At 46.5% G+C, this 27,729-nt stretch overlaps 1 protein-coding gene across 1 annotated transcript in view; it reads left to right on the top strand.

Annotated features, from left to right (window-relative positions):
• Window positions 1-27,729, top strand: part of Tmem214 (Transmembrane protein 214) — a 66,855-nt gene that overhangs the window by 26,705 nt on the left and 12,421 nt on the right. Inside the window, exon 8 of the mRNA XM_077689268.1 lies at window positions 26,376-26,502. Within this exon, the coding sequence (XP_077545394.1) occupies window positions 26,376-26,502 (127 nt within the window). The remainder of the gene's footprint in view (window positions 1-26,375; window positions 26,503-27,729) is intronic.

The raw sequence follows: 27,729 nt of genomic DNA, 5'->3' as shown, positions 1-27,729 counted from the left end.
TTTTTTTTCATCCACGCGGATGTCCCGCCCGGCTTGAACATTTGACGACAACTCCGCGGCTAAAACAACTTTTCTTTTAAAAGCGGCACTATAATGGCACCGCTTGGTTGGTGCCATTGCGCTGTCAAAACCATACGCCACACCGCACGCAGGCCACTATCCACACAGTTCAAAATGGTGGCATCGCCCCCAGCCATGCCCCCAGCTATTTCCCCTTGGCTACTGGCTCATCTAGTAATGGCTACAATACTTTCTTTTCTGGGTGGCGCTAGCTGTGCACCAATTCCCTCAATTTCACTTGGAAATTGGCACGTGTTTCAAAATCCTCGAATCCAAGCCGACGCTGGAGTTTGATATAGTATCAGTATTTCAAAAAAACTGTTGGTTTAGATTCGAATAAATATGGTAACTTGAGTGTCACTTTTTCCTTGCCACAGTTTTTGATGCCTTAATGCGTTTCAAGAACCAAACTCATGCCAAAAGGGTGCCTTTTCGCAAATCTGACGCTCTTTTAGGTACTCAAAATGGTTAGATCGGGGTGCTGTGCCGGGCGGCGACATTCTTCTTTCCCGCCAGCGAATGCGGCATTTGAAATGGCGAGCTTGTCTTGAGAAGACACAGCTTTTCGTTTTCTGGCAACGGAACTCGTCTGCGACAAACCGACACCACACACAGCAGTAGAGACACGCGACTGTTTGCTGACAGGCAGACGTAGCACATCCAAACTTAAGTCTTGAACTTACACCACACCAACTTCCTTGCGCCACACTCACACATGGAAACGCATGGTAGTTTGCGGTGCAGGCAGAAAAAAGAGTGAGGTGTAGAAAAACAGAGAATAATCACCTTTAAGTGCGAGATGGTGTGAGCACCGGCCCTGTTGGGGGTGTCTGCTAGTCGGGATGCCCTGGTCCTTGCTGTGGCTGCGTGTGCCCTCTCTATCAGCATGCGCTGGGGTCGAGCGGTCTGAGCTGGACAGCTGGTCCACCCACTGCCCATACGCGGGACGGGGATCAGGTGTGAGGGATGAGGATTTGTTAGCATTCCCATACCTGATGGGGCAGGGTGTCGGGCGAGGGGTAAAGTGGCAGGTGCCGCAATAATGGGTGGGGTAGATGTGGAAGAGGGTAGAGTGTGGCTAGGAGTTAGTATGGAGCGGGCAGAGTGTGGTCGCTTCGGCTCGGGAAAGGTGAGATTGGGGTGGAAGAAACTGTTGATGCTCTTAACTGAAGAGCAAGAGAATATCCGCGTGGCTATTGAATGTGAAGGGGGGTCTCCTCCTGTTCTTGACAGTTACTCTTGTCATCCCCCTATCCTCTGCCCCCCCCCCCCATCATCCTCTGCATTACAATGTGATGCGAAGGCTTTCTTGGTGGGACTGATGGTGTCCTGTCAAAAAACTGATGCCTTTCCTCATAGCTGGTTGGTCGACCAAAAAGCTCTGATAAGATCTCTGTGCACACGGCGCGTGCGTGAAGTGAAACTGGTTTCGTTTCTTTATCGCGAAATTCATATTTAACGCTACTACGCAGTTATCCAACTTCAAGGCTACCTGCCATGGCGCCTTGAGCGTCTGCAACTGATCCTTGAACAAAGCATGCCACTCCCAATTTCACCCAACCTTAACCCGATTTCTGCGATAAGCACTTCAGAGGCAAGTCAATAGATGACACCCAGTCGCCAGATATTGTTCCGGCGAGGAGAGCACTTCAAACTGGCCTTACACACTGGCAGCTGTTCGCCTGCCAGTTTTGTTTCCATGTGAGGGTATCTCCGGGGGTCTAGTGTTGCTGCTTACTTGAATTGTCTATTCGGACGGAGTCTCCACTTAGTTTTGTACTGTTTCATTTCGAAACTGTTAGGTGGCGCTGCAACGGAGGAGGCTCATTGGGCTGATCTTTTTTATCGCGCAACAGCTACTCAGCCAAAGTTTGCAAGCCACAATTCTAGCGCATCGCACCTCATTCATGCAAGCAAGGCTAAAATTGCGAGTCAGAAGATGATAATAAAGCGCAACTTCATGTTTCGAGAGATAACTGAATGTGAACGTCAACAAGCATCAACCACGGAGTTCTGTTTTCAACTCCATGCATGTTTTTTTCCGCATCGCGTGCTTCTCCCAAGCATTGTGCTGGCTGTAAATGCAAAGTCAGTCATTGACAAGATGATTTTACGTTACGTGGGGGCAAATTGGTGCCTCTGATAATCTCAAATTGCCAGATTTCTTCCAGGGAACCCCCCGATATTGCACATTTTGAAGTGGAGGTAGGCTTCACTGCATGGCGCGAGCACCATGCCTGTTAAAGGAGCCATGAAGAGAAAACAAAAGTTTGTTTTATTCGAAAGATTAGGTGTTTCATAGTACCCCAAGCGCTTTCCCGGAAGCAAATGATGCTTTATTCACTGAGAAATAAGGCAATTTAAGCCAAAATTTTAAATCTCCCGCTAAAATTGAACATTCCGTGACGTGTACAATGGCGTCATACAGCCGGTCCATGAAACAGATACTTAGTATGTCGACTCCATATAGCACCCACACGCGTTAGTCGATCGAGACGGCGGCCATTTTAAAAATACTAGTAAAACCTAGTGCACTCGCAGCCCTAGTCATGGAATCGCCTGATCCGGAGAACAAACTCTCGCCGAGGAGCTCGGGCTTGCATTTAACAACCTCACACCACAAAAACGCTCAATGCTTCTAAGTGCACGAGCGGCAAGAGTTGTGGGATACGCGGTGGACGGGAAAGCGACCATTCCGCGATAGCCACAACAGACGAACGCCCAGCCGTCGGCACCGCTGCCTCGTCAGCCCCGTCGCGACGGACGAATATAGACTGGTACGTATGTGCCGTATTTTGATTACGGTTAATAATAGTTCAATTTCAGTAGCAGTATCACTTATGCCAGTTGGCCGGTGTCGTGTATGGAAAGCCGTTCGCGCGAGCTCTCTGCTTCGACCAGAAAGATACGAACGTCAATGCGCGGTGTTTACGGCATTTTTTTCCCCAAGGTCAGAGCGATTTGACGAAGTCGGCGACGAGCGCCAGCATGTCCCAGGAGTGAGCTAACGTAAGGGTCCCTGCCGTAACTGAACAAACTGAAGTTTTCAGTGGTTGTAAACTGGAAACGAGCTCCTAACAACAGCAGCAAGCCAACACCATTCCGAAACTGCGACGACTGGCACTATCTCGTCGCTTCTTGCTGTTCCTTACTCCCCTCGTTTCTATTTTTACCTTTGCTGGTTGGCGATATGACGGCCAACCTCCTGTGAAGGGATTACGATACGAAGCAAGGTCGCGGCTGTGCGTGCTGGAACGGTTCGTTGGCCCCGAAGAGCCTCGAACCCGAAAATTCGTCTGCGCGACGGCGAGATGTCGAGCTCGGCCGCGGCGCTAGTTTCGTACGCATTGGCGCACACGCTTGCGAGTTCGTTCGGACCTTCAACCGTTTACTCCACCGTTCTTTGTCATAAAAAGAATGTGCAGTATGTTTCATGGGCATTTAGCTCGCTATGCAAGCTGTAAGCCCTGCCTAACATGCGTTTGCTTTTGCCGGCCTCCGCCAATCGCAGAGCTTAGCCCATGTGACGGCATAGGTTCTGTTGCGGAAAATGAGCTGGTGGGTCGCATGGTCATTTCCTTTTTTCCTAATTATGTAGCTTATTTGAGCGAAGTTTGCGTTATAAGTGGTGTCGCTATGGTTCTAACGAGGCAATCTTTCGAATGAACCAAACTTGTGTTTTCTCTTCATGGCTCCTTTAACCTTTTTTTGTGTGACAAACTGTTCTGCACAAGTCGACATTTTTTCTTGAGCGTGTTGTTAAAATGTTTCCCTACAAAATGTATATTCTATTTCTTTTCTACTACCAGTGCTTTACTATACACAACTCCTTTATTATCATTTTTTTCGACAACTTGACAAAAATTTTGATTTTGATATTTTTTTTTGCAACTATGGTATATGAAAACATTTGAAAACTGATGTTATTGGAAAGGCTGTTAAATAATTTGCATTTTGTGTTCCTGTAATTTGTGCCTAACCAATTTTTTTAGCAGAAAAAAAGTTTTCTTGTACCCCTAAAAATCAGTCAGTTTTCCCGCGGTCTCGAAAGAGTGAAGGGACAAGAAGAGAGCGGAGTGGGTCAGGGAACAAACGCATGTTAAAGTCATATTAGTAGAAATTAAGAAAAAGATATGGACGTCGGCAGGGCATGTGATGTTAAGGCAAGATAGCTGTTGGTCATTAAGGGTCCATGGTCGCGAAAAAAGCGGAAGAAGTTGCATTTAGCAACGAAGGCTGGCGTCATTCGATGGGTGGAGACCAGGGAAAAGAAGTCGTTGTTTGAAGAGGCATTTGAAATTTGAAATTCCTTGCAGCGCTTTTGAGCATGACGATACTGTCCAGCAAAGCTGACGTTGTGGGTACACCAACCCCTCCCCACGAGGCATGGAGTTGCTGACGATGCTCCCCTCCTGAGTGGGGGAGGGTATCCTCACGCACTTTCCTCCTCTCCCTGCGGGGGTCTTGGAACGCGTGCGTACGGTTGGGGAAAAACTATCAGATGGCGCAGCGGGTATGGTGCGCATTTGGCCACTCTTGGCATTTATTGCATTGGCTGTTGTTCCCTGCATGTGTAGAGTCACAGCACTTACCATGTTGATTTGCACTTGCCTCGATTAAGTTAGTTCAATGTCTACGATGTCCGCTGAGTCTCAAGCTTCTCTCCTTCTGTTGGGTTGACCACCAGCATTCGTGCTGTACGGCTTACGCCGTTAGGTCCGCAAACGAGTGCCAGTGCCTTCTGGTTGAGGCCTGAGACTTGTAATGAATGTACTATAGCAGGCGCCGTGAGCCACCTTCTCTTCCCTCAGTGAGCATCGCGTTGGCATACACAGGCGGACACTAACTACCGCCTGATGCCGATCTGGGTAGACGCTGACGGAGGATTGCCCCAGGGGCTATGTGCACAGTGAAGTGTTGTTTCTGTGTTATGGTTGCCCACATAATAAACAATTGTACTATGAAAGTTATCGCTTTCCTTTGGAGTGACTGGCATACACGCAGCGAGAGCTGTCTCTGCCGTACGGCTTGGCTTGCTTGAACCCATCGTGGGCGGTCTTTCCACAGTCATTGCTGCGCAAGAGTGTTACTCCATTCCAAGGCTATTACAGTGGAACCATGATAACACGACTTTCAAGGGACTGTGCAGAAGCGTGGTATGAGGGCATGGGTAAATGCACCCTAGTAGACGGTCTCGCACGACGGGGGCGCTAAGAAGTTATACTTGCATGCTTTGTGAACCCCAAGCTGAAATCCCAGGTTTCTAAACAGAAAACTCCTATTCTGTATTCTGTGCTCCGCCAGTTCCACCGAAATGGCACACCCATTTGTGCGCGCAGCCTTGATCTACTCAAGAAGTGCTGTTTCAACACGCGCAAGGGTGCCAATTGCTGGACCACGAAAAGCGCGTTGCGTGATGACTTGAGCTGTTTGTGATACTATCTTCACTGGCATAGCTGATGCGAAGTTTGTTGGTGCCAAAGTGTCTCCCTGAGGTACGGCTGCTGTGCTGAAAAGCAAACCTGATAGCTTTCAGCTTAGAAGCAGCTTTATAGCTAATGTGGCCCTGTGGCAGAACTGTGGGATGCAACAACCAGCTGACAAAAAATGCCATTGAAGCACATCGCAGCATGTTGGGACCTTCAATAGGGTAGTACATCTTCACATTCGCCACAGTGGCTCAGGCGTTGTGCTACTGCGCCCAAAGGCATGGGTTTGGCTCCTGGTTGCGATAGCTGCCTTTCAGAGGCAGGTGAAGAGCAAAAACGCCTGTGCGTCGAGATTTCAGCACAGGTTAAAGATCTCTCCAGGTGCTGACAATTAATTCGAAAAAGCCCTCCACTACGATGCACCTCACAGGCCAGGCGTAGCTTTGATGTGTTAAAGGGGCCGTGCAGACAAAACACAAGTTTGGTTCATTCTAAAGATTGCCTCGTTATAATCATACTGACACCACTTTTAACGTGAACTTCACTCAAATAAGCTACATAATTGGGAAAACAGGGAATGGCCATGCGACCCACTAGCTCATTTCCTGCAACAGAACCTATGATGTCATAACAGCCAGCTCTGCGATTGGCGGAGGCCGACAAAAGCAAAGGGAAATTAGGCTGAGTTATAAGCTTGCCGAACGAGCTATTTGGGCCTAAATGTAATGCATATTCATTTTACAGCAGTAAGAATGATGCAGTTAACAATGAAAGTTGCGAAAATAAACGTAAGCATAAAAGTATCGATGCACACTGCTTTTGGTACTGGACGCACTAGCTTGTTTTAGCTGCACAGCAGTCCGCCACAGCAGTCCGCACAGCACTCCGCCACTGGCCGATTCGCATAAGTGACATTGTCTCATGTGACCCTGTTTGTCAAGCATACCCCATGTTTCACGAAACGATTGCCTTCTACAGTAACAAAAACAAGCCAGGTGCAAATACGGTCAAAAAACAAAGCAACGGCGGACGACTTTGGTAGCACCATCTGGGAGGACTGACGGTAAGCAAGCCTGCAGAGCCTAATGCCACACTGGAAGTTCGTTTGATTATCCACCCCTGTGACTTCATGACACATGTCACGAAAACACAATTTGGCAGGAGAATCCAAATTTTAACCTAAATTGATTAATTTCTCAGTGAATACAGCATCGTTTGCTGCTGGACAAGCGCTGGGGGCTCTGGAAAACACGAAATCTTTCGAATAAAACAAACTTGTATTTTGTCTGCATGGTGGTCCCTTTAAGCACCACAAAATTTGAAAATTTTTTTAATGCATCTTCACCACAAGTGCGTTGTATGATACTATGCATTCCACAACTCTGTGCCTCCCTCCACCTTTCCACGTTCAGCGCTTGCAAGTGCAAATAGTTTGCCATCAATATACGAATAGAGGTGACAGTCAGCTGTTATATGCTATCATCACCACTTGTACGTGCAAGCCGATGAGTCTTGTAGCAGCAATCTAAGCGGTGCGGTAATTGTACGTGGGCAGAAAAATACTATATTTTGAAGAAACTCTTCAGTCTATCTCAATGTTGTGGTCAATCTGGCAACCGTGTTCACCTTGCAGCCATGTACACCTATTGTCATAAACATCAGTTTCGGTTCTGTTTGCTGGAGGGTGGGTGCATTACGTTGTCGTGTCCCCAAGTTCCTTCAACCTTTGACGGCCGATAAGAAAGGTTTAAGCATTACGCAAGTAAGTAGTAAAAGCCATTCCCAGCGCAGTGAGTGCAGTTCAACGAATCACCCTTGTTTAAGCAGTGCGTGGGCAAAAATTGCAGATGAATGGTTTATCAGGAGAACTTGTGTTGCAAAGACCTTTTGCCGGGAAGAGCATTCTCGTTTGCTAATGTTTTTTGCTTGTCGTCTTCACTTTTGGTCGTAGGTGGCGTGTATTGTTGCATGGAAAATAACGCAGAATCTTTGTCACTCTCGTTAGTGAACTCTGCTGTAAATGCTACAGCACTTAGGGTTGGAAGGAATCCTTGCCTGGTGCCGCACGCATGATGTCGGCCCATTAGGAGCTCAGCAAGACAGGAGCCGTTCTTGAGCAGGATTGTCCTGTACCCCAAAAGCGTTTTGCTGGCATCACCTGTCTTTTTGAGGGAGCCCTTGATCACCTTGAAGCCCTTAAAGGGGCCCTGAAAGGCGTTTTGAGCACACTAAATGAACTAGCGCAATCGGTAGATTGGGTCGTCGACGTCACCTGTGCCAAGTATTACTCTTTTACGCGCAGCGGAAAGCTCACACTTTTGTTGCAAAGTTTGTCACTTTTTTCTCACCCTTCCCTTCGTGTTTTTGGACGCCGCCATCTTCACATGTCTACGTCATCGATTCCCAGATGTTCGTCATCAGCTAGACATCCTGCTATTGGGCGACTTTTTCACGCACTTCCGGCAAAGAGATGAGTCGTCTGCTCAGCGTCGGCTCGCCGGCTGATCAGCCTGCGTGGTGCCGGAGTGCTTGGACATTTTACGACAAACGAAACAAGTGTAAACAAACGCTTAACCGTTTGTATTGAATGCAACACGGCCATAACACGACATGGATATTCTCTTACCTGTGTACGTACGTTCCATATAAAAAGCGTTGAATCCTCGTGGCACTTCTTTCGTGCTATCGCAGCGAACGCCCTGAGCCGAATGCCCCTGTTTGACGCACACATTTTATTCAACTTCAAAACAATCGAGAGGTGCGTTTCGAACGAACACAACGTCACAACATGCGTTGCAAGTCTGAACCGCGATTGAGAGACGATAGATTGCCTCCTCCTGCCTGTCGTAAATTCGGCACTCACCTCGCGCGCGGTTTGCGGGGACGAACAGCAAGTCACTTAACTCTGGCGCACAAGCCGAGATGGCTTTTAGCCACGCACACTGCAAATACCCCATGCGAGGTTGAGTCGTACGTCGCTCGAGAAAGATAATCCAGACCACGGGAAGCACTATCCACCCGCAGAAGCACAGCGTCGCATTTCATCGCGAAACAAAGGCGTCCACAACACACACACCATCGCCTTCTGTAATGCCAAACGTATCTCGCCCTTCCCAATGGGAGTGAGTGGTACGCCTGCAGTGCCCACATGTTGCGAGGTGGGGCCCCGAGCTGAACCGGGATCACGGAATCGTAACGGACTTCTAGAGTGGTTTGTGCCTTGTTGCCAAGGCAACCGATGTTTGAGATTGTCAAAGAAATGGCGCTCGCTCCAGCACTAGAAAGCTCAGAGCCGCGGTGGAGCATGTTTTGCCAACGTTGCCGCTCTCCACCACGCGTCGCCCCAAGCTGAACTGGTCACATGATTCATGGTGTCAACAAAGCTTGCCCGTAGCAGACGGCTGTCTGAGCAGTGGAATAGCGGAAGTACGTCACCGCTGAGGAGCGCAGCATCATGGGAGGCAAGGCTCGTGCGCCGTCAACAGCGAAAGGAGGAACAGCGAAAGTCAAAAGGAGGAGGAAACGCGGCGCGACGATAATGCGCGGTTTTTGATTTACGATTTCTCAGCTAATACTCATCGCTTTAACAAAATTCTTGCGGGAGGAGATTGCTAATACATTGCTTTATTTGGTTACATGTACATCCCTGCATCGGCGGAAGGTATTTCAGGACCCCTTTAACACTTTCAGACCTGGGGTCCTAAATTTAGGACATGAAACAAAAGACTTCTAGCAATTTCAGAACAAAACCAAAACAGCTAGTTTTCTGGGAAATGGTTCTTCGAGGATGCCTCTTTTGATAGATGCCACCATTGCTTTTTTTTGCTTAATCTGAACCACGGAAAGAGGAAGGCATTAAAGTGAAGACCAAACTGCTGTCTGGGTGACCCCTAATCACCAAAGTTCGAGTTGGTTGACTTGGCTGTAAATCTAAAAATGCTTGAACTACCAGCCTTATTTTTCATGCGGTGCTCACTGCTTTTCAATGTTTAGGAAAACAAGCACAAAAGCTTTTTCTACCGTAAATTTAAATTTTAATTGACTGGTGACCTCATTAGATGTCATGCTTGTAAATCGCTACTCACTGGCATCACAGGCTCAGTTATTCATTTTGGAGCTTATAGGGCCAAACTATTGAGCGAAACATGCCGAAAAATAAACAAAAAATTCGGGGCTGAAAGGGTTGAACACTGCGTTGCTCTTCAGCTGGTCAGCGGTCAGCGGTCAGCTTGGAGGTATTAAAGATGTCTTCTGCCTGGGGTTCCATGAGGTAGGCGGGTGCGTCCACCTAGCATTCTTCGGGCCGATCGCTCAACCCTTAAGCAGCTTGGTATTGGAGGAAGCATCCCTTCCAATGGGGAAGTCGGACGGTGAGGAGAAGGTGAGCGGGTCAGGTGCCGTCCGTGTGTTATGAATGGGCCACAGACCACGGAGGCCAAGTTGAACACTGTTAACACGTCAAAGACTATATTTAACAGGATGAAGGACAAGCACAAGATTGATTGATTGATTGATTGATTGTAGGGTTTAACGTGCCGACGCAGCACAGGTGATGAGGTGCGCCGTAGTGGAGGGCTCCGGATTAATTTGGACCACCTGGGGATCTTTAACGTGCGCCCAAATCTCGAACACATGGGCATTTTTGCTTTCTGCCTCCATCAAAAAAGCAGCCGCTGCGGCCGGGAATCGAACCCGCGACCTCATGCTCAGCAGTGCAGCGCCTTAGTCACTGAGCCACCGCGGCGAGTTACAAGCACAAGACAGTAGATAGTGGGACGTTATAGACAGGACGGGTTTGGGTCACACGGAAGCACTGCCAACCGTCCGGAGGTACGCACTATTCTATAACTTTTATGTTTCTAATTCATAGTTCTGTGAATTTTGTCAATTGGCCCCATCAGCAAAGCTCTTGATTGAGGATTATTTCCCCTTGAATGTGTCTGTGCCATGGAGAAAAAAAAATGACAGCATTTGTTTTGCAATAGAAATGTGCGGTGATAGCACAGTAGGTGGTGTACCGGGCTGCTACTTTGCCAGCCAGGTTTAAAGGAGCCATGAAGACAAAATACAAGTTGGGTTCATTAGAAAGACTGCTTAGTCCCGATAACAATGATACCAATATCATCACAATCTTCGAACAAATAACGGAGATATTAAAGAAAACGTGTGAAGCAGTCGTGACCCCCTAGCCAATTTCCCGCAACTTTTCTGTGACGTCACGGAACCTTGTTTGTGCGATTGGCGGCCGCCTAACTGACCTGTCGCGACGACACATGACTGGACATCTGTAATGGGGCCTCTAGTTCCAGTTGACCGCATCACTTGAATGCTAACGTGCAGTTAACACACTGAAAATTGTTTTATTGTTGACCTGTATGACGTCATTCTTGCTCATAACACGTCACTGTGGCACAAAATTCGAAAGTTTCTAAATACTTCTTGCTTTTTTTTCGTTAAAAAACATCTTTTGTGGCTGTAATGGAGCTGAGTGAGATACTGAATCCTAGTTCTTTCAAATTAAACGAAGTTGTATTTTCCCTTCATGGCTCCCTCCTTTAAAGGGGCCATCCAGACAAAATACAAAGCTTGCTTTATTCGAAAGATTTCGTGTTCTATAGCACCCCCAGCACTTGCCCGGAAGCAAGCGATGCTTATTCACTGCGTAATTAATGAATTTAAGTTAAATTTTTGATTCTCACACTAAATCGTGCATTTTAACGTGTTAACAACATTTGCAGTGACATCATAAGAACGGATCTTCAAGCTGAAGCTTGGTGTGAAGCGGAGATTTATTTACCGTTAGTCAACCGAGGCGGTGCCACCATACTGCAGCGGGCCGTTTTCTGCCCTTGTGTTGCTCTTTACGGTACAGGTGGTATTCCTTGAAAAGTTTAGCTGCCAATTTATTCGCTTGGCAACAATTTGGCCACGGACATGGCACGGCTTACGCCACTGTGGCCGCTTGCGGAAGAAAAAAAATAACGTCGGCGTGCGTCGTCTGCCTTGTTTCAACCCTATTATCAATGGTGGTGTTAACAGAGTTGTTACTAATCGCACTCACATTGGACTCGAGGCATTGATTCGCGTTCGAACTTCCAACAGAAATCATGTGCTTAGCACAGACAAGTACTGCCATCCCGCAGAAACCGACGTAACCAGTGACGGCGCATTCAGATGGTTGCCTGCATGCGTGCCTCGCTATTGAATACAGGCTATTTGTAACTGGCTTGTTTTTGTTCAGGGAGAAAATAATCGTTTCGTGAAACATGGTGCTCGTTCGACAATAATGGTCCCGTAAGACGCCAATCGGCCAATCGGCCGCTTAGCCAGTTGGCCAGTGTAGTCTGAGACAACCCCAAAGCGCCGCAGTACTGTGCAGTTGAAACAGCATAGTGCGCGGAGTACCAACAGCACTGCGCATTGGTATCTCGTAACTCCCACTGTCGGTCCCACCATTCTTACTGCTATAAAAAGAATGTGCCTTAAATTTAAGCCAAATAGGTAGCTCATTCGGCAATCTTATAAGCCCTGCCCAATTGGCGTATGACATCATTAGTTCTGTAGCGGGAAATGAACTAGTGGGTCACATGGCCATTCCCTCTTTTCCTAATTATATAGCCTATTTGAGCGAAGTGTGCGTTAAAAGCAGTCTCAGTATGATTCTAACGAGGCAATCTTTCGAATGAACCAAACTTGTGTTTTGTCTGCATGGCGCCTCAAAATCCCATCAGGTCATGTTTTTTTTTATTTATATACTTTTTATTATTGCAGTGGCCAGTCGCTTGACCGAATAATAACAACACGGATGCATTTTTGCAAAATGGGGCACTTAAGGGGAACTTACCTGATTTCATGACCCACGGGCTTTAAAAAGCATCGTGTACCAAAAAAAAAAAGAATTTACATATATGTGCAAATGTCCCTAATGCCTTAGTTTGCTTATTTTATTATTACAGTCTAGTCCACTTATAGCAATATCCAAGTGCCAAGGAAATCCCATCGTTATAACCGATAATTGTTATAAGCGGGTTGTGAAATAAAAAGACGGAACAGAGCTCAAAACATTTTATTCGCATGCAAGCAAGGATGTACTACTACTAATTTGCGGAAAAGAAGCCGCAGTCGGTCACCTTTGTTTTCCGCATGTGAAGCTAGCGCAAATATTTTGCAATAGCATCTATAGGTGCTTCACCTTGCTGAGGTAAAGGTCCTTGGCGGAAACAAAGTCCCTGAGAGACTGTGTCACGCATTGGCCTCCTACGAAGACACTACCTGAGTAGGCTGCGCAACCGCGTCGTTAGGGTCGTCACTGTTGCACTTTTGGTGCACAATATCACCGGATTCAATCGTTATATCCGATATCGCGGCACTGGAGCATTGTAATAAGCGGTTTATTTTACCATAGAAAGAATACAAAAGTTGACGGTGCCATAGCTGCTCATCGTTATATCCGATATGTTGTTATAAACGGTATCGTTATAAGTGGACTCGATTGTATGCCATTTCTTTACTGGAATAAAAAGTAAACAAGAAACGCATTTGGGTTTATGTATTTCTCGCGAGATGGCGCTGTCTAGCAAGCGAGAGTTTTGTTTCTTTATTTCAGTGCAGAAGTGACACATCCCTAAAATAAGCAAACTAGGGCGTGGGGAGCGTTTTCATGTATGTATCTGCAAAGCTTTTTGAATAGGTGCCTGACAGTTTTTAAGCCCGTTTGAAGTATTAGGTCCCATAGGAACGTTAACAGGTGAGTGAGGGAAGGTGAAGCGGTTTTAGAATTAACAGAAACGTTGACTAGCAGCAAGTACACATTGAATAGTTCATGTGTACGAAAAATTTTCGCAATCCATGCAATAGAAGCGGCGCAATGAGCAAACAAAAGTGGCCCGATGCCCCGCCCCCATCTCGCCGCGCGATGCCGGAAGACCGAAGAGTGCGGGCGAAAACCGGCTGAAAAACGTCATACCTGGACTTCCGGCGGGATCGGCCGCCTCGGCCATGCTCTTTTCGCCGTGTTTCCTTGTGAATGATACTTGTTTTTGTGGTTGATAGCACTCGTTTGTACAATTTTCGTGTTCAAAAAGTATGCACGAACGCCAAACGAGGCATACGTTATCATGCCGTATTCCTAAGCAGAATAATGCCACGCCGGGATGTTTGATAACATACGGAAGCGACAGCCGAGGTGGATGTGCTTGTTGACAGAGAATATACTACACTACGTCAAATACTTTGTAAACCGCTCCAATGCGTTTTTTGTTTTTTTTTTTTTTTTGGTGCGACGGACGTGAATGTTCACATTAGATTCTAGATTTAGGAAGGTTGGGGAATACTGCTGTACTTTGGCCGGGGATGTTTCGTTCCATTCCAGAAACCAAGTCACATTTGTTCAGGAAATACTTGTTTCGTTAAACGCGTCGGTTTTCTTTTCCTATGGGCTCAGGACAGTGTTCAAAAAAACAATTTTTTGGCGAAACTAAAACAAGGGACCAATCCTGATAGAAGTTCTCTCCCGGCTAAGAGGTAAACAGTATTCCTACAAAGTAAAAGAACCACTTATTTTGCAAGTATACATGTCACGATAAGGTGATGTTTGTCTGGAAAAAAAAAAACACCACTCCGAACCACCACCGTGCCATAATTTGTGTTGACTGCGGGGGCCTAATTTTTGCCCCAGATTCCGTGTGGCTGCATATTATAACCTGGCAAGCACTTGTTGTCACTGAACCTCAAGTGTGCTCCAGTGATAGTCGGTGATGTATATAATGATGATACTAAAAAAATTACGAGCGAAGTGTAAATATACGGCCTCTGTCCGACTAGCGCGGTAAATGCTTAAATCTAGAAATGCTGAAACAGGCCAACGATTCATTATCACAAATGTTTGGTGATTGTTACCTAAAGACTCGTAACTATCACGTAACTGCCTTGTCCGACTGGTCTGTTAATTATAACGAGGTGGCCGTAATATTGTAGCAGAATGCACATTGCACAAGCGAAAATAAAGCCCTACTACAGCCAATAATGCTGAGCAGGCACTAGTATGCTGCAGTGTTTTCAGAATAAATGCATGTGAAGCAGTAAGACGCCACTCATGGAAGTGCAGCTAGCAATCGCGGAGGCACCGTAGCGCCGCTGCCGAAATGGCGCGCGCGTGTGGGTCTGTGTACGGGGATGAGTAACGGGGCTGGGGTGGGCGGCAACGAACAAAGCAAATGCGGAAGCAGAGTCTGCTTGTTGGTTTATGCGTGTACCGGCAAGACGTGTCTCGCATATACGTTTACAGCGCATAAACGCTATTTTTTCGCGCAGTGCACGTACGTGCTTTTCGCTGGTAGATTGTTTATAAAACGCCCATTAATCTTCGGCATAAATGGTTTTGTGTATAATAAGAAACAGTTAAGGCAGTAACTAATATTAACATAAGGTATAAAATCCCCCTATGCTGGTTGCCTAATTCAAAAATATTTTGATGGAACCCACTAGTCGACGTCACAGTCACTGCTTTCGGGTTCTCTGTCGTGTAAAGCAAATTTAAGCTCCAAGATAATTTTTGAATTTTTGAATTAGGCAACCAGCATAGGGGGATTTTATACCAACAGCACGGGAAATTATAAAACAAACTTCCAGTCATGTGCGAAAATTAAACTGCAAGGTAAATTGCCGCAAAGGCAACCGTGCGATCGTTCGCAACGCTTCCGACAACCCGCGCGGCCGAAGGGTGTCCTCCTTTGACGTCATGACGGGCGCAACCAATCAGGGGCGTCAAAAGACGAAAAGCGCGCGTCTTTCAAACGGGGCCGCGCTTTTTGCAAGATAAATGCCACTTGGACTCATGTACGATAAATTTCAATGTGATATTCGGAATCAGCGCGCAAGAAACTATATAACTGTTAATCTAACTCAGATTTTTTGGAAAGCGCTTCAGCTTCCCTTTAACGCTTTCTTGTTAAAACTCCGGCTCATTCGAACTATGGCAATTTTGAACTATAGGCATATTGGGTGCGTAGTTAAGTGCTTCAGTGGAAAATTCTCTGAAAAATATCATGCAAGCAACTGTATTTGGCAAATATCTTTGGTCTGGTGAAACAAACTTCAGAGCTGAAAACACCCTCTTTACACTGCCATAAGGGGCAAGTAATCCAGCAGCTACTTGTGCAGAAGTTATGTATGGGTAGTACACCCAAATCACCCCCCCCTTTCCCCAACACACGCACACACACACCAGCCGAAAAAAACTATTGGAGGTCCAATTGGACCTCCATTGTTTTTTTGGGGGTTTTTTTTTTTTGGCTGGGACACACACACACACACACAACTACAATTCATTGGTGTTTGTTGGAAGTCACTGCTCATTGCTGAGCATTTCGACTAAGCAAGGCTAATTCTTCTTGAACCGCGCTGTTTTAAAACAGGACAAGGAAAGAGCACACAGGACGAGACGAAGCGCGAACTAACAACTGATTTGTTTTTCACAACGCACACAGTTATACATGAAACGACGCTGCGACGCTGGTCCGAATCAACGATATAAATTGATAACAAGATGATTTCTACCCGTCAAAAACACCCTCTCGTCTCAGCGCCTCTGCGCAAATGTAAGGAATTCCACCTCGCTATCTGTGAGAGAGACTGATGTCATGCTTATGCAATCTGCTGTTTTCTTGATAGCGAAGGCTTCAAGAATCTCTCCTTCTCTCTCTCGACTAAACCAAGCGGACCTACTACGGTTCTTCACTGAGAGTGACGCCCAGTCTTAGGTCTCCTTGTACTTGAGAAGAGCATCCTGTCCAGGTTTTGTAGCCATCACGCCCATATCTACGTTTTCCCCAATTTTAGGTGTGGTTCACATTAAACTTGGCGCAATCTTCTGGTTGAAACCAAGTTACGTATTGTCTTTTATGTGTAGTTTCTCTAACCATGCACAGGGATGCACCCCAGGGTCGGCACGCCCAAGCAACCACCGGACGTCCGTCGGCCGTCCGCCGTACGTCCATTCCGGCTCTAGCGGACGTCCGTATGACGTCCGTTTCAGGGCCGATGGACGTCCGGTTTTAACACTTCCGTACGTCCAGTCGGACGTGCGAAACTGGCTGTATTTTGGATGTTCAGTAAAAATTTACAGAATCACATCATGACAAGCTAATGTTCTTACAACGAACAGTACAGTACACCGCGCAAGGCTAGCGCACTACCGGGCAGACGGCATACATGAACACAGTGAACTTGCTCCACGTTTCGTTGGCGGTTCTCAATTCTTATATATCCTTCCCCAAAGAGATCGTCGTTGGAGTTGGTGAAGTGCTTCAAAACAATTAAAAAATTAAGCTTAATATTAGAAATATGCAAATGAAACTTGCAGCATACAAGCCAGGTTGTTGATGTACAAAATCTTTTTAATTGAAAAGCGCAGTAGCTTTTTTGTTTTTGCTTTTATATTCAATTTACGCCATTATTTGATGCTTCATAGTAACTTTTTACGTCCGTTGGCGGATGTCATTCGGACTTGTACATCCGTTTCTGGATGTCCACTGTACGTCCAAAAATGTACGTCCAAAAATGGACGTACTTGTACATCCGTTTCTGGATGTCCATTGTACGTCCGAAAATGTACGTCCAAAAATGGACGTACAGTGGCCGTCCAAACTGGGCCTTGGATGTCCGGCTGTATTTCGGACGTCCAACGGACGTCCATGGTTGCTTGGGCGCCTAACACTGTAGGTGAGAGTATGTTATACCTGTGCTACACGAGCATTTGGAAGGACGTGTCAGTCGAATGACCTTCGAAATTTCAAATGTCATTCGAACTGGAAGGAGTTCTGTCGATCTACACGACCATTCTCAAAGGCAGTTTAAAGTTTCCCCGTTCGCCCGCCATGTTTTGGTGTCGCCACTGCTGCCATGTTTCGTCCTTGGCGAAAATTTAATTTTAGAGTTAAAATGGGAAAAAAAGCAATTATTCGTGATCAAATTGATAACGATCTACAAGCGCACACAGAACATGCAGAATGCATGCTTCTTTTCGTCTTTCTTCGCACCGCCGGTATTGCGAGTACTAAGTACCTCGTAATCGCAGAGCGAGTAACAACGAACGAAAACAAGCGAAAAATTGTGAAGATCTTGCACTTCAAACACCAAGTTTTACTTGTAAATAATTGTTTGTTATGACGGCTTGCCCAAACTGAGCCCGAGGGTACGACCGTTCGTGTTTCAAAGGCCTTTGAGACTCTCAAAGGTCAGTTGTTGTGCTCCTTTGACGCAAATGCCGTTTTAACGAAATGCCTTTGAAAAACGTCTTGTAGCAGCTCAAAGGTGTCATTTGAGTCAAATGACATTCGGCTCCAAGGCCTTCGAAACGCTCGTGTAGCACGGGTATTAGCGAGAAGACACAGTCACATGGTCACGTTGCATGGAGGTTGGGGTGGACGAAAACTGAGCGGCGCGTCAAACCACGGCGTCCGCCGCGCCAAGTTCGCCGAGAAACTTCGCTGCATGGAGGTCGGCCTTAAGGATGTGACTAACCGAAAGCAGTTAAGTGCACGTTGCTGTGTTTTCTGGAGAAGAAAAACAAAATGTTCCTTTTAGTTGATTGTCTCTGAAAAATGGTGCCTTATTTTTTACTCCCCCCTTCCCCCGACCCCCGGCCTTCTGCCAGTCGACGGTTCATTGTAAACGAAAGAGCTGCAGCATGCGGGGTGCAGGGCCAAGCTGAGCAGATGGCCGTATGGGCCCCTTGACAAAACGATAGTCGATTTTCTTGCATCACTTCAGCGTCGTGCGGGGAAGCCAACGCAAATGCGCGCGCCGCGAAAGCACGTTGATCAAGGAGCGCGTACGAGCGCAGGCAAGTTCAGTGTTTCAAATCTATAAAATCGAATATTTCGAGCAGTGAAACTGGAAATTCTAGAACGCTTGTGGGCAAATTATTTGAGTTTTCAATAGTCGCAGTGTGAGAAGCGGTACTAATTTCATTTCTATATTCGTGAGCCCTGCCGCCCGAAAAATAGAGGAGTCTACATCATCGATTCGTGGAATTCATGATGCACGATACCTTTCCTTTCACCGTCGTGCCGTGCTTTGACATGCCAGTAAACGTGCGCGTATGCACGGCGCAGCACTGTCTTCGTGGGCAGACTTGCTCGAAATTGCCGCTTCTGAATTTGAGTTGGTTGGCCGACTGAGAGAGAGAAAGTGTTTATTAAGCGGACAGTATTTACAGGGCGAAGTTTTGCCTCTGGACGGAGGGCACAGGTCTCGCTAGGGAAGGGAAGAGCATTGAAGAAAGGGCAGTGAACGTGCAATGGGATATTAGGAGTATGATAACAGGAGATTAAAAGGCTATGTACAGACTATTTACACACAAAAGGAATAAAGGAAGCGGGCGTGGATGGTGGGTGGGATTTGGCTTTCACAGTTCATGGGCGGGTGTTGAGGCCGAGATGAGCAGCATGAAGGTATCGTCTCTGTTACCGCGTTTACAAAGCCGCCTTGCAAAGCCGCTTTTGCGTTTTTGTAAGCGGGGGCGACGACCGAACCGTCGAAAAGCCTGTTGCCGTCTCCTCTACGCGAACGTAGATGGCAGCACGGGAACAGCTTGGTCTCGCGTCGACGTTTCTTTTTCCGCTGTACTCGAGAGCTGCGGGCCCCCAGGTCGATAAAGCACCGGCACCCTGCGCATATCCGCGCAGCACTCTGCGTCTAGCGGTGATCGCCGCTGTCGCGCGCCCAACCCGAGATTCTCGGGGATGAACGGATACGCTTGCCGCCCCCGCAAAGGTAAGTTCTAAGCCGCCGCCCGGGAGGCGATCGTACGTAGTACGCGAGCGTCTCCTCCGCGGTTGCATTGCTTGCGGCCGAACCTCGAGTGTGCGCGCGTACGTTTGCCGGCGTGGCCGCTGCTTTTGCGCTTCGATCGCCGTTTTGACCGATAAGCGCCGTTCGGCAGCACCCGCACTGCGTAGGCGACGACCGCGCGTCGGATGGAGCCCCGTAGTCGTGCTAGAGGAAGCACTGCGCGCAGTACGTGTTGTGGAGGTCTTTTGGGGGGAAACTGTTTCGGCGTGAAGCCCTGTGGCGCGGCTACGCCTCCTGTGAGCACTCGTTTGTCCGAGGTCTCGGCGGTGAGCCCACTTCGTCTGTGACGCGTCGCACCGCCGGGTTTGCGTAGTTGAAGAACGAGAATTCGTCGAAAGAGATCTAGCAGAGATGGGCGGAGTGGGCGGTCAGGTACGGAAGCTTTGTATCTGCGCGGAAATTGTCGCACACCTGGGATACTCGTACAGTATGCAAAGCTGTACAGAGCAGCTGTACCTCTTACAAAAATGTTGAGCATAGGGTTGTAATTGTACCAAGTGTGGGTGATTTTGTCTATGTGCTCCTTGTGTATTGCGTTGTGCTCCCATCACAACAGTAATGACACTGACGACACTGATTGCTGGGAATTTAGATATGGGTGATGGAGATATGTACATTGAGATATATAAATTGAGATATGGATGAATCATGCACACACACATAGTGACTAATAATTTTCTGAATTAATTCACAAATTCAGACCCCCCCCCCCTCTCCTTCCTGCTCTTGCTCATACGCTATATGCTTCCTTGATTTTACAAGGCTTGTCATTTCCTGATGGTTACACCATTGACTTGAGTTGTGACTGTGTGTGTTGAGGCAAAAAATTGCCTGCTCGAGCCTTGAGCTCTTTTAAATGGTGAGCTCTTTTAAATGGTGCGTCATTATGAGGTGATAACACTAGAAAAATAATGTCAGGGTATTGACTGGGCTACATTAGTATTGCCGACTTTTTCTTTTGGTTTTCCACCAAACACCTTGTTGCAGTCGTATTGGTATTAGGCAGGATCAGCTTGTAAATGTGCGCTTGCAGTCGTTGCTTTTCTCTCTCTCGCTGTCTCTCTTTTGTAACAAGGCTCGACTGTAGATGTTTTTTAACAACAGGCCATCTCACACGTAAATGTCACGACAAAAACAGAAGGTCCTCTCCTAGTTTGGCCTTGAACGCAAGCAACAAACTTGACAGCTGTCCACATTGCTCCGGCAGTTTGGGTGGCCGCTGTTTGCGAAAGCCAGGACGTCTATCTTCTGTATGTGCTACGCGGAGGCGTATGAGCACGCCAGCATTTTGACTGTACTATTGCTGTAAGAATGGTGCATGCTGGCACAAATACTTCCTTCAGATAAACTTTGTGGCATGATTTTTTGCGTATAATAAAAATGTAGCTGCCTGCCCTATTCCTCCATTTCACGGTCACTGCTACTGTGTACTGACAAAAATGGTCATGTTTTCATTTTAATGCAGCTGCAGTGGTGATGAGTAGTTGTGGAGGACGGGGTTTTCTGAATGATCTCCATTGCAGCATTCCTTGCCTAACCGGTTTCACTATGAACTAGGGGAATGGGTGAAACTGTGAAAATGAGTGTACCGTATTTATTCGATTATAAGGGACGGTCACGATTATAAGGCGAGGGTGCAGTTTGGAGAGTCAAAAAATTGCCATATATATATACTGAGCTTCGAATACAAGGTGGGGTATGACTTTGAGACAACGAATTTCGGAAAAAAAACGTCGCCTTATATTTGAATAAATACGGTATTAAGGATAGGAACTAGAAAAGAGCATGTACTGGCTACAGCAGGCAATGCTATGTATGCTTATGCACCGATCAGTATAGTGCAACGCTTTGTGTGCGGAGAGAATGACTAATATTTGATTTGTTATAAAAAATGGGGCTCCCCCCCCAGGAGCCCAGGGTTTAATGGAACAGATGCTTCTTTATTGAAAATAGGCTGAGTGAAGAATTGGACTGAGGGAAGGTAGTCCCCTACTTAGATGTTGTGCATGTAGCGAATCTCGCAATGGCCACAGTACAAGGTGCATCGTCACTCATATGTTGTTGCTGTGACGTTGGCTGTGTTCTTCACAAGCACATATCAAGAGCTCACAAGCAAACACTGTGGCAAAAGAAGTTAATTTAAATCAAGGCTTTTAAAAGCAAAATCTTTAAGTGTGGCGCTTGGAAATGTTTCGTTTGTAGATCTCTTACCTAGCTCAGACCAAATCAAGCCTGTGCATGTTGCGGGGGGCGGTGAAGCTTTTTGTTTACAGTCTCTAATTGGCATCTACCAACTGCACGTGCTTTGCTGTACACTGTTTGCCTCTTGCTAAACAAACACGATTGTCTATGCTGACGGTTATCAGCAGCGGAGATAGTTTTGAACGAGAAAAGCCTTCGAAGGGCTCGGGGCAAAGGACAGATAAGACAGGCGGTACTTGCTGGTGAACCTCTATTGAGGCCACTTTGCATCGATGTTTTGATAGTGATTTGCGAGGTCTAGCAAGGGGCACTGGGTCACACAGAAGTGCTTCATAGATCGAAAAACAATGGTGTGGCTGTCTTTTACGTAGTGAGTAGATAAATGCTATGGTCTCCTCAGACTGGAGTGAAGCCGAAACTAGACACTGCTCGAAAAAGAGTAACCAGTGAAAGAGTAAAAGAGTAATACACAGGGAAAATACCTACAAGACGACCATTAGGATCTCTCTAAAAAAGTCAATGGAACTGTTGGAATACACTAATTTAGTCTAGCGCGTTGCGCGACAATTCGTCTTGCTTTCTTTGCCACCCCTGAACCGTCGGCCACTTCTTTCCTGCGACGTTCTATTCTAAATCGGGCGATGAGGTCATGTTGACACCGGGTAAAATCCCTGGGATCCCTTAAGCTTGGTTCTGCTTTGTGGCAGTTCTTTATAGAAGCAGAACTTCAAAGGAAAGCAGACACAAAGAAGCTCTTTGATGAACGACACCACCTGTGCCTTTCTTTTTTTTCTTTTTTTTTCTTTTATTTTTCTTTTATTTTTATATCCTTCAAGTACCTGGGGCAGTACCGGTAGGATGCTACAGCCTATGCTGCTAGCTGGCACTGACTAGAGGCAGTGAGGCTGTGAAATTCGTAATCCATTTCGATTGGTTTGGCTTAGCCTCATCTTGTTATTGTAGCTGTAAGGAGCAGTCTAGAGAGATTGTCTGAGAGATGTCATGAAAAGATTGGAAAAGGTGATAGAACAATAAACTGTGGAATATAACTAAAGTGAGTGCTGAAAAAGTTCCCAGTTAGAAAAAAGAAGTGTGCCATATTTGTTTAGATTTCAAGTCATTGCAAGGTGTAAAGGGGGGTGGGGGGGTGGGGGGAGTTAACTCTAGAAGAAGAAAAAAGTTGATCATTTAAATCGAAGAAACCAGGTAAAAAAAATTATCCCAATTCCCACCTCTAAAAAGGTAAAAAAAGGCAGCTGTGTTAGACCGTTTTAATACTTGCAACAATTCAACAATAACAAGCTGTCATCTTCTGATACATCAGGGCTTTTCTTGCTACCGTCACACTACAAAAGTTCACTGTCCTCGGTTCCGTTCACCAAGTCCGAAATGCAGCATTTCTTAAACGAAGCCACCTCCGTGGATTTGGGAAGCTTAGAGGTTCGCATTCTTAGGGGGAATCGGCACTCGTCACAAATTCTGCGCCCAGCCTCGGCTCGCCTTGAACTGGGATCCAGAGATGCCACGATTCTCTGGAGACTCTCGTGCCGTTGTCTGCTAAGCTCCGTTGCCACATCCAAACCACGGCTGCTCATTTCTTTGACAAATCCACTCAACCTTTCCTCCACTTTGGGTAAAGGAACGCTACGCAATTCCCGGAAAGTTTTTCATGTCGGAACTGTAGCGAAGAGAGCCTCTGCAGCGCCATGCTTATCGCGGAACGATTCCTTTCCCCTCCATCTGACTCCCCATACGAGCAACACGGGCCTTTGATGCCGTGGGCTGATGCTGCTGCCCGAACTTGTCTTTCGTTCGCTTTCTCTCTCTCTTTTTTTTTTTTTTTTTTTGCTGTTGGTGGGACATTTGGTTCTAAGATGAGCATATTCTAGCGTTACATTTTTGGAAGTTAAAGCTACAAAAAGAATTGTATTTTCCCGCAAAGTGATAGTGTGCCTTTTTCTACTCCGAAGCCGGCATCGAAGCTATTTACCTCGAATAGACCTCGACGTCTACCTTGGGTAGTCTTTGAGACCGTGGTTTTTGGACAAAACCTTGGCTCATATTTGAATAAATACGGCATAAAGAGTTCAGAAGGCCACGTCGTTCAGGTTACGGGCAGTGTGTGTGGGAATTCAATAGAAATGTATTGTGAAAACAGCGCTAAATGAAAGATACCTCTTTCACAAATCAATTTGTTTCACCTCTTTGCAAGTTTGATGGTTATGTGGCATTGTGGTCGACTTTTTTGCCAGCTGCTTTTGCCACAAGACCGTACTCGCTTCCCCGTTTTTCTGTTTTCATGGTCAGGGAAAAAGATGTGTGCGCCTGAGCAGTTCTCTCCGCATTGTTTTTAATTGGTGACGTTCTGTGTCCTGTTGTCTGGCTCGGCAGTTAGCAATGGCAGTATTTGGTGTAACAGGACAAAAAAAAAAGGGTTCAGTGGGTGTTAGTAGTCGAAAGTATAACAAAGGAGAAGTTGCATGTTTTCAATAAAAGATGTACGAGTGGAAACTGGAAAGGATAGTTAACCTCCAGACGTCTCCAGATAGTTAACCTCCAAGTTAACCTCCAGATAGTTAACCTCCAAACGTCTATCCTGTCTGGTGTACTTTTGTGTACGTCTCATACTACCACACCTCTACATGTCCGGCAAAATTCCCCTGTGCAGATGGCTTGAATTTCAGTGGGTTTAATGTGCGAGGTTCTATAATTATTATTCTTTTAGTTAGACGGAGTGACTCAAGTTGTCAGTGAGAGGGAATGCCATAAAAAAGGTGAGGCGAAAAGCAAAAACAGCCGTGTGTTCGAGATTTCGGCGCACGTTAAAGATTCCCCAGATGGTCAAAATTAATGTGAAGCCCTCCAATACGGGGCGCCTCATCACCCGTGTTGCGTCGGCACGTTAAACCCTACAATCAATCAATCAATCAAAAGGAGTGAGGGAGTCTACATCATTGTGTGTATCCCCGTGGTACTTGCGAAAGTCCACAGGGACAGGGCAGTCTCTTTTGGGTGATGCCCATTCCTGCAGGGCCTTGACGTTTGGCAGAAGATCAGCCCTTCTCTCTATTGCGAGCCCTGAGCACTCCTACAGCATGTAGTGCATGTAGGCGGGCGCACAAGACGAGGGACGTGTTAAAAGGGCAGCCTCCGTGTTTGTTCTCAAACATCTTCAAATCTTGTATTGGAGTGGCTACTGAGACACACTACAAGACTAGAAGTCGAGGAAGACTGATAACTCGGTGGAAGGATGAGGTAAGGGAATCTGGTGGGAAGGAATGGATTTGGACGGCGCAGAGAGGGAGCAGCCAAGAACTCAACGGGCAAGGCCTTCACCCTACAGTAGTGTATGTAAAGTGGACTGATGTTGGTGATAAAATAAACTGTGTGAAGGTTAATTTTGTCAAGAATTCTTCATTTTACACCAGTTGATAAGCTATGCTTCAGAATCGGGGCCTTGCGAGCACCTCGGCTCCGTTGAAGGTAAGGGGCAAGTGCATTGACGCAGCAGCTAGGGTGCGAAAAAACTGAACATTGCTAAACATTTGCTTAGTAACACAACTTGATAAAATAAAGCTGGTATTTCAAATTTTATGAATCACAGCAGCAGCCGCAAGTGCTTGAGTACTACTCCCACTTCCTTTCGACAGATGGCAGGCTGGTCAACCTTCCCCATGCTTGCATCCGTTTGCCCCCTGAACATGGGGCAAACCCGGACTGCTTTTTTGACGCATGGATATTGACACACTCTTGTTTCATTCTGCTCCTTTACAGTAGAAGGTGTCGCCTATTTTTCTCCTTGTTGAAAAGTTACCGTTATCCGAGGCATTCTCATGACGGTGGCTTCTTTCTGATGGCGGTAAAAATTGGAAACAGCTGTATGTCAAGATTTCTGTGCAGGTTAAAGCTCCACTAGTCTAAACTAATCCAGGGCCCCCCCTCTTTAGCACGCCTGATAGCTGAAGTGTAGCTTTGGCATGTAAAGTACCCAAGATCTAATATACCTGCTTTACTAGCATGTGCATGTCATTTTTAAAGCGAATGTCGTTTGACTCAAATGCGAAGTTGTGCTGCTTTACTGCGTTTTGAAATGCCATTCGGCTCAAATGACATTCGAGCCAAATGAGCACCCAGAGCGACAATTGTGGCTCTCGAATGCCATTTCTAGCACTCCCGCATAGCATTCCCAGTCAACGTAAACAAATACACTACTGGCGTACTTAAAACAAGCAAAATGTTCTTAAATGCGGGACTTTGTTTGGTCCTCATTTCCTTAAATCTTGATACGAAGATTTAATAATTCCGTACTCTCTGCACCAGCGCGAGCAAGCGACAAACAAGTGTGACCAGACAGCACAGGAAAAACCTAAATTGCTATTCAGAACTAAGCAAAAACAGTTTCAAAGCTTCGGTTATTTATAATTTGATGTTTTAATTGCAAAGACGGCTGCTAAATTTGATTGCTGCATTATTGTGTAAAAGCAGAACATGGCAGCAGTAGTGCCACGCGGCTTGGCGAGCCATCGTTAAAGCTTTCAAATGCCATAGAAATTGCACCGGAGAATGGTGGACTCTGCATGGAATTCAAAGCCCCTTATTTGAGTCAAATAACATTCGGTTCACATGTATTCGGCCACCAGTGTAGCAGGGGTATAAGTGGATATAAAAATAGACTGATGTTGATGGTGATGATTGTACAACAGTTAACTTCATTTTGCTCTTTCGTGTGAGAGGTGCCGTCTATTTCTCCCCCTTGATAGGCTGTGGTTATTGGAGGTGTTCCCTAAAGTTCTGTGTATGTGACCATCTTGTCCTGCCGTGACTGTGCAGGTGCTTGAGCGCAAGATGGGCGGCCAGGGCGTTCCTTGGGGCAGGCTCCTGGCTGCCACACTAGCACTGGGCGTGGCCAGCCTGGTCTTCTGGGACGTGCGAGTCCAGCACGATGGACGCTTCGAGCGTGAGTCTATACCCCCTACCCGCCGCAGTGGCTCAGTGGCTAAGGCGTTGCGCTGCTGAGCACGAGGTCGCGGGTTCGATTCCCGGCCGCAGCGGCCGCTTTTCTGATGGAGGCGAAAAGCAAAAACGCCCGTGTGTACGAGATTTCGGCGCACGTTAAAGATCCCCAGGTGGTCAAAATTAATCCGCAGCCCTCCACTACGGCGCGCCTCATCGCCTGTGTTGCGTCGGCGCGTTAAACCCTACAATCAATCATCTATACCCCCTCTCTCTCCCTACTTGAGTGGTTTTGTTGTATCGTTAACCCTTTCAGCCCTGATTTTTTATTTCAAGCAAAACAATGTTTTCTGCTTGTTTTCCTCAATTTTAGGGTCCCATAAGCCCACAAACAAAAAATAGAGCTAGAAGTGCAAATAATAACAGACCTATTAATGAGGCAATTAATTAGGACATTTGCAATTAAATGTTTTATGTTTAGCAGAGACATCGCTTTTGCATATTTTCCTAACCTACAAACAAAATGAGCTTTTATATATTTGCAAGCGTGGGAATAAAACTGAGACTGCCATTTTTTTTTTAGCCTCAATGTCGTAATTTTGTCTTCACTGGAGCTTCTTCTTCTTTGCAGCGCCCAGCTCCACTAAGATGAAACAGCAGTGATATCTATTGCAACAGGCATCATTGGAGAACTATTCCGCAGAAAACTAACAGTTTTGGTTTCATTCTCTATGCGCTAGAGGAACCTGTAGGTGATAGCGTCAATTGACACCACTTGGGCCGAAAGGCTTAATACGGATTTGTTTATGGTATAAATCCTCGTTACTGCGCACCGGCTTGACATGTGTGCAGATGGGCCCCGCTTTTTGGCACGAGGTCTTAGATCACCCACAAGCTGTTGGATGAGGTTGCGGCAGTACTGCAGGTTTCGCTGCTCTTTCTCACCATGATTCTGCAGCTGTGTGTGCCTTAAAATATAACTATTGACAATGGAAACCTAAAAATGAGTAAAATCGGTCAAATGATCCGTGTACATCTTGTAGTCCGTAGCCTGTGGTCGCGCACTGTTCCCCTGTGTGTCGACATAGGTGCTGTCTCCACTGCCATCATGGTCTTTGTCACTCACTTGTGTCGAATCACTCTCATCACTATCTGATGGAGGCGTGTAATTCCCTTCCTCACTGAAGTCATCATCACTTTCGCCGAGTGCACCACCAGAAAACACAAACGA

The sequence above is a fragment of the Haemaphysalis longicornis genome, unplaced genomic scaffold (assembly GCF_048455015.1).
Source record: "Haemaphysalis longicornis isolate Haplotype H1 unplaced genomic scaffold, Haemaphysalis longicornis Haplotype H1 scaffold_10, whole genome shotgun sequence".
NCBI classification, from domain to species: domain Eukaryota; kingdom Metazoa; phylum Arthropoda; class Arachnida; order Ixodida; family Ixodidae; genus Haemaphysalis; species Haemaphysalis longicornis.
Note: the sequence above shows the minus strand (reverse complement) of the source record. Positions and strands in the feature narration are given on the sequence as shown.